At 44.7% G+C, this 10333-nt stretch overlaps 1 protein-coding gene across 1 annotated transcript in view; it reads right to left on the reverse strand.

Moving 5' to 3' along the window:
• The window catches only part of LOC133353673 (protein sister of odd and bowel-like), a 29886-nt gene extending 19553 nt beyond the window's left edge, over nucleotides 1–10333 (reverse strand). Inside the window, exons 1-3 of the mRNA XM_061570103.1 lie at nucleotides 10225–10333; nucleotides 7427–7965; nucleotides 80–1270 (exon numbers count right to left, since the gene is read on the reverse strand). Coding sequence (XP_061426087.1) covers nucleotides 80–1270; nucleotides 7427–7959 — 1724 coding nt within the window. The 5' untranslated portion in view covers nucleotides 7960–7965; nucleotides 10225–10333. The remainder of the gene's footprint in view (nucleotides 1–79; nucleotides 1271–7426; nucleotides 7966–10224) is intronic.

A 10333-nucleotide genomic window follows, 5' to 3' on the forward strand; every position in this document is an offset into this window, starting at 1 on the left:
CATTGTCGAAAAAAACAGATTTTTTTTGACAGAATGAATTAAAAGCGGTGTGTAATTTTTTTTTTTTAACAGCACCCACATCCAGCTCTCCTTTTCACCGACGTGCCCCGTGGGGGCCCTTGCGGAGGCCGGGGTGCTGTTTGTGCAGCAGCGCCCGGCGGCCTCCCCCGCTGGTACGCTCCTCTCCACCGCTGCCGCCGACACTGCCACCTTGGGAGCAGCCACACGCCGGATTTTCTTGCGCGCTGCCTTTCTGTCGGAAGCCACCGTGGGGCCCCTTTTGCCACCGCTTTTTGCACAGCGTGGCCTCTCGTACCGCCCTTCCGAACTCCCGTCCGATGACCGATCGGATACGCTCGAAACGTCCCGTTCCGCCTCGGCACCGTTCCCTGGCCACAATTCCGACGTCGTCGTCTCCAATCTTTGCGCCCGCCTCCTGCGGTTCGCGACGTTGGCCCGGTTGCGTCTGCGGAAGCTGGGTCGCTGGCCTGGAGACGACCAGCACAGATCGGTCTGCTTCACTGGCAGGCGTTGTTTACGCTGGTTTTTACGCGCCTCTCTCTGTCCCGACGCCGAACTGTTCCCGCCATCACTCAATGTCGTGTCTCCTGCTCCATCCACGCTTCTGCATTCTGCTTCTGATGTCTGCTTCGATTCCCTTTCATCTACTGCTGCCACGCTTTGAACATCACCCACATGACAAGTCAGAGGCGCGGGTGCTGAATCATTTACCATAGCACCTTTTACGACATCCGTTACGCTGCCGTTGCTGTTACGAATCCCATCGTGCTCAAACTCTTTGAAGCTGTTCTCCACCAGTCTCCCGGTTTCACCGGTGCTCTGCGCCGGGGTATCGGAGTGCTGCTCATCTTCCAGTTCATCCGAAGATAATGGTGGTGATGAGTGGCACGGCGACAGAGAGGACACCGGAGTAACGGCTTTAGAAGCAGCGTCTTCTGCCGATGCCGCCACAGGGCTCAGACCCTGCTCCGCGCTTTGGCGAAGCAGAAGCTCCTCCAGCGCGTCCGAGCGCGGCCGGCTTGGCACGGCGAATCCACGCCTTCGCGAAGACGACAACGCCGACGCCACCGGTACCCACGCACCATTGCTGGACGTAACCGTCGTCGCTGCTGCCTCCGGGTGGGAGGGGCTGGGTACATTCTGCTTGCACGTGGGAATCTGTCCGTCCATCCCTTGCGTGCGCAGGAGCGTCGTGAGAGCTTCCACCTGCATATGAAGCGCCGCGGACTTCAGCTCCTCGGCACTGCACCTACACAATGAGAGAGATGGGAAGACCGTTCACGTGGTCTCTACGCATCAGGGGTTTCTTATTCAACTATAAAAATAAATATAGCTGCTAGTTTACATCGATTCAAACCTTACATCAAATCGTATGTCAGATATCGTTCACCACCGATGTTAACCAGAGCCTGAGCTTTAACTCAGGTTGTCTGTCGGGTTTAGGGTTCAGTGCACTAACCGCTGCACCACCGCTCCCCCCAATGATGTTGGTGTCTCACTCTTGGTGCTATTAGGCTACAGGGTACCAGTGTTCACCAGGGGCCGAATAATATCCCATGCGTATGCACGTAAAAGACGTGTAACAAAAGGTAAGATTGGAAAAAGTTTTAAACATAAAGATCACTTCAAAAGAAAACAATATGAAACATTACATGCTCAACAATAAACTAAAAATCATGAAGGAAATAAATCGAAATAGTAACACTCAGCATTAAATAACAAGTGGGAAGGTAATTAAAAGCAAGATAAAGTATAAAAAAATAAGAATAGGTTTACCCTTTCTGGCAATATTACAGGTGTTAAGATGTTCAAGTAGAAACCTTTTTCAAGGAATCATATCTACATTAACCACACATACTCATGGTGAACATGCAAACCAGAGAACGCCAAAAAACGCCAAAATGCGTTCTCTGGTCTGACACTGGTGAGACTAGGCCCGAAAGAAGGATTCTCTGATGGAGACCAATCAGTTTCAAAGACAATGCATATATTATCAGAGCATGTTGTTTGCATGTTTCACCACAAGTGCCGTGTGTGGTTAATGCAGACTTGATTCCTTACAAAATGTTTCTATTTGGTGTTTGAACATCTTAACATTTGTTTTATTGGCAGAAAGGGTAAAATCTATTCTTATTTTTTCAAACTTTGATACTGGCTAAAAAGATCCCATTTTTTAAAAATATGGATGTATAGTGACTTTAAAAAGTTTACGAGAGCCCTTCCCCTAAAAGAGGCACCCCCCCAAGATGTGACATCCAACACACAGCCTTTTGCATCAACCACTCACATTTGTTACGATGAACCGAGCCAGAATTTACAAAGCGCAAACTGTGTAAGATCAACATGGCACAATGGCCGATGACGTTGTGGATAACAATGTTGATGCCACATCATCTAATCATAGCCACGTGTCCCGAATTTGTTTAACTCTATATCCAAAACCAACAAGAGATGAGAATAGGGTTTTCCCCTTTTATCTGGCAACAATACAGGTGTCAAGTTGTTAAAACACCAAACGGATGTCTGCATTAACCACAATACTTGTGGCCAAAAAGCAAAAAAAAAATACTCTGATAATATATGCATTGTCTTTGAAACTGTTTGGTCCACATCAGAGACAGCTTTCTTTTGAGCCTCGTCTCAAACGGTGTTAGACCAGAGGACGCCAAAAGGCGTACAGCACAAAGACAATGCACTATCAGAGTAATGAGAGCTCGGGGTGAGCATCTACATCATGGGACCTCCTTTATCTGGCAACAAAAATAAACAAACTAACAAGCTTAAAAAAAATGCAACCGTCATTATTTTCTATAAACATATTTCCCAAAAAGAACATTTTAGAGAGAAAAATAAACAGTAAAAAAATGTAATACTCTTTGGGTCTTTCAGTAAAGTCACGAAGATTGAAAAATAAAAATCACGACGTTTCAATCGCAACACAAGCAATCGTCTTCGGGTGACTCCAGTGGCCCGGGTGCTGCTGCGGGGTCCACTTTCTGCCCTGCTTCCTCCCCCCCCCCTTCTCTCTCCCCCCTGCAGCCGACCTCTCCAGTGCTGCCGCGGTGGCCCACTTTACCCGGGTGCTGCTGCGGGGTCTACTTTCTGCCCCGCCTCCTCCTCCCCCCTTCTCTCTCCCCCCCTACTGCCGAGGTCTATATAAACTCGTGCCACGGCAGATCTCTCGCCTATTTCAGCAGTTTTTTCTTGCTGTGGTTGTCCCACCTGATGACGATTGCTTCTGTTGCGATCGAAACGTCGTCATCTATTATTTTTCTACCTACGTGACTTTACCGAAAGAACCAAAGAGTATGGATGCCTGCAGTAAGGAAAGCTTCAAGTCAAGATTGAAAAAAATGCAGCAGGCGAACTGCTGAGGCAGGAGAAATATAGCGGGAGACCTGCTGCAGCAAGAGGTTATATAGGCCTCGGCAGTAGGGGGGGAGAGAGAAGGGGGGTGGGAAGGAGGCGGGGCAGAAAGTAACAGGCTAAATGTCTCACTAACATAGCCGCTGCTCCTTTTTCCTCCATGTGGCGGTGGTTCTCGATGTTTAATAGGCTGAATGTCTCACTGGCATGGCCACCGTTGCGGTGGTTCTCTTGCGTTGACATGCTGGTCTCTCAGTGCAGCGGCCAACGCCGCAGCTTTTGTTGCCCACGAGGTGGCGTTGTGTCCGGTTCTCTGACACTGACATGCCAATCTTCTAATTAACATAGCTGCTGCTGCGGGAGCCATCTCACATTGACATGCTAATCTCTAATCTCTAGCAATGCAATAGCCCCCTCTTCAGCACCGTAGTAGTGGGGTATATCAGGCTCTCCGATCTTACATTTACATGCAAATTACACTCTTTGGTTCTTTCGGTAAAGTCACGTCGAAAGAAAATAAATTAAATAATAATAGAATACGACGTTTCGATCGCAACACAAGCAACCATCATTGGGTAAGAATGAATGTGAAAAAAAACATAGTAAACTTAGAAATATAATGCAATACAACACAGAGAGTCGGCTATCACAACAGTCAACACCCTACCTGGTTGATTACGTTCTTCCAAAGATTGCTAAATTTGAGAGAGAGACAAAACACAGACACGGAGACACATGGACAGACACACAAGCAGAGAGAGACACACACATAGACAAACAGAAAGAAAATGCCTATGTGTCAAGGCCTTAAATAGAGCGAGAGTGGAGGGGATTGGGGTAGAGAACAATGAGAGTTGTGTGGAAACGTCATGATTTTTCTATCTATGTGACTTGACCGAAAGTAGTCACGAAAGCTTTAAGTGAAAAAATGTAATCTTAAAAAAATCCAATGTGTCACACACTGGTTCCGCGGTGCAAAGTGGAGGGAGTTGCGACCCTGCATCGCATCCACGTTCACTCCACGGTGGGAAATAATGACAACGGCCGCACCTGCCGGGAACATAAAAACGACCCTGATGCCCGCTAGAAAATTGAAGTGATGAGATATAAGCTTACGTGCTGGATTGAGATAGGTTCTCACCACCCATGCCATGGTAACGGTAGCTAGAAGATATTAACTACCTCGCCTGGCATACAGGAGGTCGTGGGTTCCATCCCGACACTGAAGCCTGTTTATTTGGAGTTTGCATGTCTCTCTCTCCCCGTGGTTGCGTGAATTTTTCTCCGGATCCTCGGTTATTCCCTCCATATTTAGAATCAACATGCGTTTAGAGTATTTGGCTGCTGTAAATTTCCACATAAGTTACTTTTGTTGAGCTATCATTTGTGTGTGGCTAGGTCGCTTCTGAAAAATATCTTTATAGCTCAGTGGGGCCTTTAAAACATAGTTTATACTTACATTGGTTTTTTGATAATTGAGAGCTAATTGACCTCGACAGTGGATTTTTTCCGTTGCACTGAGTGCCGTGCAACACTTGTTCACATGGGAGAATGTCATACCCATCGGTTGTGATGTCACGAGTTTGACCTCGTGTTCCCCCACCTGAAACGCTGCAATAATGGCTAGACGGAGTCACCCAATATCACGAAGTAAATGCTAGTATTGAACTCTGGCCCTAAATATGTTTTTCTCGGTCAGGTAATTAAAAAAAAGTTTCAATCTACTCATCACAATGGTACAAACCGTGCGAAAATGTATACATGCAATTAGCCATACTGAGCTGCACATGATTGAATGTTTACATTCACAAATATCCCCCTGTTATCGACTAAAATCCTAGATTGTTGGATCAGATAAAAAAAACATAAATCAGGAAGATGTCCACATAAGACATATACAAAGAGATGTTCAGCAAGAAAAAAACACACACGCACCTACACAAAGAATTCCGCTTGTACAAATACCCATAGCAATGTATATTGCCACTCACAAATTTAACTGCCATGTAGCCAGCACATTTTAATTAGAGCATGTGATATCTTCGATTATATTTACGATTATTTGCAAACTAAACAATGAATTAATATCGTAATATGGGTGTGGTTTTGTAATACTTTCAACACTGATTTCCGATTGTATTTATGACTCGTTCATAGAGCCTGTCTTTGCCAGGCAAACGTTTTCAATAAATATAATGAAGCTGATGTGATTTTTTTACAATTTGTATCTACGATCAGAAACGAACAACTCCAAAAATGTGTATTTTTCCAGAAAAAAACAAAAAAAAATTGTTGACGACTTGATTCAACTTCTATTTAAAGACGTACCCATCGGAAACCGCTCAATGTAAAGATTAAGTTGTTTTATTAGAACGAACATTTAATTGACGTAATGCTCTACGAGGGGAAGCTCCTATCTTTTACCGTTTTCTAATTATTCAGATTTGACCATCATGAAATGCATATTCATTCAATCAAAACCACTTGAATACAAAATATCTCAAAAACAATAAAAGATAGAACCCAATGGTTCTTGCATTAACTTTATTTGCTGTTTAACACTCTATGAAATGAAAACAACCCGGCAATGTTATATTTTGAACGGTTTCTGAATGACACGCACAAACATGTTTATGGGCACTTAAAATCGAGATATGGGGGGCTTAAAACGAAAAATCTCGGATTTTCAGATTTCTCCTGTTGTTTGTATCCTAAAAGCTACCTATGTACCATATTTCAGCTTTCTACCTTGTCGGGAAGTACCGAAGAGGTTTTTGGGACATACAGATTAGGGTCTTTATATAGAAGATTATATGCAACCTAAACAATGAATATCATATATATGTGTGTGTGTGGTTTTGTAACACTTTCCAACATTCTAGATTTGAAGTTTGCGTGACTGCAGGGATCCACACTCTTTGGTTCTTTCGGTAATGTCACGTAGGTAGAAAATATGAAATAAATTAAATCACGACGTTTTGGGCGCAACACAAGGCAGATCTGAAACATGGCAGGACTAATACCTCCGCTGTGGCCGACCATTGCTATAATGCTGTGGGCTCTCATGATATTGTTTTTTTCCGAGACCAAGGTGCTCTGCAAACCTTCGGGCTACCATCAAAGGTTTGTTCAGGAAGCCATCCAGATATATAAACATAGACAATGTCAACCGAAAAGATAGATACAAATTGAGAAATCATTGGAAGGATGTTATTAACCAGGTAAAACCTTAACTGCTTTATAGTTTGACTTCATATCCGCATCTCCAGTTTCTTAAGCCTCCTACCCCTCAGCCCCGCTCACTTCCCAGCCCCGGCATTTTGTTGTACCCGTGTTGGATCTTGCACTTCCCAGCCCCCGACATTGTGCTTTACTCGGTGTCAAGCAGACACTCCTCCCCCATTCCCCCTACCCCCACCCTATCTAGCTCTCCTCCCTGACTCCTCCCCCCCTCCTACTTATATATAACTTCTTGTTACCAGCAGTCTCCTCTTGCCCATTTCAGCAATTGTTTATTGCTGTGGTTGTTCCACCTGATGACGGGCACTTGTGTTGCGCCCGAAACGTCGTGATTTAATTATTTATATTTTATACCTACGTGACTTTACCGAAAGAACCAAAGAGTATACTTTCCAACACTCTGTGGTGTTTATTTCGCAATAATGGTGATGCTTGTGCCATGCATGCTGGAAGCAGTAGATCATCCTCCAAGCCATGATGAGACAACAGCATCTCTAATGAAGAGGGCACGGGCACCCATGTGATAAATTTGGCTGGTTTCTACAGGATAAATGCTCAAGAGCAACACAAATTTACTACTGGACATCTGTACAAAAAAAGCTTTATAACTCATCAGATTCCTCCAGTATAAATAAATATTCTGATTCCAATTACATATTAACTTGTTTTACAAGTTATTTTGCAAACCCCCATTACAGACCGAGCTAATTTGTTGAAAGCATTCAAAGGATGTTATCTATACATAGCATAAACAATACAGAGCGATGGTGAGTAATTATGAAATAATCACGTCCCTTACCCATTCAGCCTAACTTGTCCAGAATAGATGAAGTCCAAGACGGCAGCGATGGCGCAGGGGCTTATGATGTTATTGTTCAGAGTGACCACAGCGATGCCAGAGCCACTCTGTGATCCAGTCTTTGTTGCCATTGCTCTTCTCTGACCGCTCATCCCAGCGGTGTCCTCCATTCCGTTGGCCGCACCATTATCGAAGCGCGAATCTCCTGTCGACGTGGCGCTTTCTTGAGCCATAATAACACGACAGTTACCGTGCGTGTACGTATCTGCTATGTTGCTTCCTGAAGGAAAAGTGTCCTCCTTGGGCGTCTGTCCTCCCCCGTTGGGCGGCGTGTGTAGCTCAATGATCCGCGATGGGAGGCTGTCAGAGACACCGCAGCACAGCGCCGCCAGATGGGGACTGAAGGCAGCGAGAACAGCGCGGTGTGCTGGGAATGTGGTTCCCCCGGAAATTTCAAACATGCAGTCACATAAATCTCCGCGGGCACGCTGCGCACGGAGCTGTGCTAACAGTGACATCGCGTGTTCCTCCATCTCAGCCTGTGAGGTTGACAACAAAAAAACAAAAGAGTGGTCAATTATCATTACAATGAGCATCACTGTCAGCAGAAATGACAGTTACCTTGTGATTGTAATTCATTACAAAAATTACATAATTACAATTGAAATTGAACCCAGGTCTGCAGAAGATATATTCCACTGTCGGATAACTTTCAGCCGAAATATGAATATGCATATTCGAAAAGTTTTGCTGGATGGCTGGCTACTTGTTTGATGTCACCGCCCCCATCTGCGTGATGACGTCACTAACATCCCACAGCGTTCGGCCAAAGCTCCACTCTGGCCGTGTATCCCGTGCAAATGAGTGGGCCGTGCTAGTTTTGTAACAAATACTATATATACAGTATAAAGATACGAAATGTTTGCTGCTTAACATCTGGGAATAATCGTGGATCAAAAATCCAGAGCGGCTCAAGTGTTTACGATTAGGTGAAGGTTGAAAGCATTTCTTTCTCTTAAATAAATCTTATAACGTACATATGCAACCAGGAACAAATTATATTATCGTGAGCTGCAGAATACGTCGAAGTAACTATTCCTTGTCGCATGTTTATAAAATGATTTAAGGTGGTGGAAGGGTTTAAAAATGTACTGATATGTATGTTCACATAGGGGGTACGACGCATCATTAATAATTCTGTGCATTCCTAACGTCTATAATCTGGGTTAGCTACAGTATGCTCGGAGTACACACGTACGTTTAAGTGCATTTTATATATAGTTTACCTTTTGTCATAACTCTGTAATCTGGTTAATATGGAAAATCTTTACTTACAAGTTCACGCATACTTTGCCAATTGCCTTTACAGTCTGTTTTTACTCATAAAGGGGGAACTGAACCGTACATGTACACGTTCATATGAACAAAGCAAACAATGAGTAACATTTTCCTAACCATACGCTTAAATTACACTCAATCTGGGAAGATTTAAAAGGGCGCTTTTGTAGTGCGCAGTTGGGTTTTAATTTAAAAAAATGGGGTTTGGTTTACGAGGTTTAGATTTTGACTTCGGAGTCGTGAGTTACTAGGGTTGGAGTGGGGTTGTAAGCGAGAGTTTTGTGGCTTGGGGTCATTTAGGTGCACTGGTGGCATTCTGGTCCAGATAATTTAAATGGCCACATGTCATAGCTGTCAACCCATATGGTTTACTCCGTATTGTACAGGGAAATAGAGTTTGCAGGGCCATACAGCGTACAGCCGTTTCAATAGCGCAACTAAAAATGTATACGGCCAAATAAAAACAAAAGTTGTTTAACCATTCGTAATTTTCTGTGTTTATTTCTGTACATTTATAACATGAGTGTGTGCATCCACATATCAAGCAAGCAGCAACATAAGTAGTATTGACACCAATGATCAAAATGAATACATAAAACAGTTTTTGTTTAGTAACCCAAATGTTGTCTATTTGTTTGTGTTCTCCCTTGTGATGGAACTTTGTAGAATGAACGTTGATATTTATAGGGGCACGGGGTGACCAATAAGGTCTGAATTGATGTCATTAGGTTCAAGTTAATTTTTTTTTAGGTAGGACACTGATAAGGGGTTGACAGGTATGGAATGTGCAGGGAACACACACATAATTAAATGAACACACTGTAATCATTTTAAAAGTCACACACAACTTAATTGTATCACAATTCACGAGCAGTTTGTTTCTCGGTAGCTGAGGGTGTTGATACGGGTTTGAGGGGAGACATTGCTGCGATGAGTTCACTTGTGTTTAAGATCCTGAGTGTCGCGTGACTGCGATCAGCGGGGGTGAGAGGGGGAAGGGTGTTAGGATCAAGTGCGCTCCGTGTCGTGTGTTGTTTCAAAGCGTGACAATACGTGTAAGAGATGCAAACGGGAGTGTTGACAGCGGGGGTAGCGCAAGACTGCGGGGGTCGGAGCCTCTATCACTTTGCTTTATATATTCATACATATTCCTCATGTTTGTTCTATGGATTATCCAGATTGGTTCGGACGTCAAAGGGCACAAATTCCGTACACGCGCTTAACCGGTATATTGCAGTTTAAAGCACGAGGCCCGGCTCTCGACCGATGCGTGCCCCTCGCCTGAATCATCCCGCCGCCTCTGGCCCGCTTCTTCGGGCTGTGCGCGCCATGCGAGGGGCCAGGCTCGTGCCACGGCACAGGCCTCGGCCCGGAGTCACAACAACCACCACCACCACCGACACTGCGTCTAATCGCGAGCTTCCCACCGCCACCCACCGCGTTCCATACGAGTCTTGCACCTTGTGGGTTAAATGTTCTCCGCGGAGATGAGATCGCCCGTTCGGCACAGGCACCGAGGGATCGCAGCCGCCTCGGAGTTTATCCGCGGCAGACTCCGGCAGGCACTCA

Source organism: Lethenteron reissneri, chromosome 44, assembly GCF_015708825.2.
Source record: "Lethenteron reissneri isolate LAM-NWPU_2019-01 chromosome 44, ASM1570882v1, whole genome shotgun sequence".
In the NCBI taxonomy this organism is placed as follows: Eukaryota; Metazoa; Chordata; class Hyperoartia; order Petromyzontiformes; family Petromyzontidae; genus Lethenteron; species Lethenteron reissneri.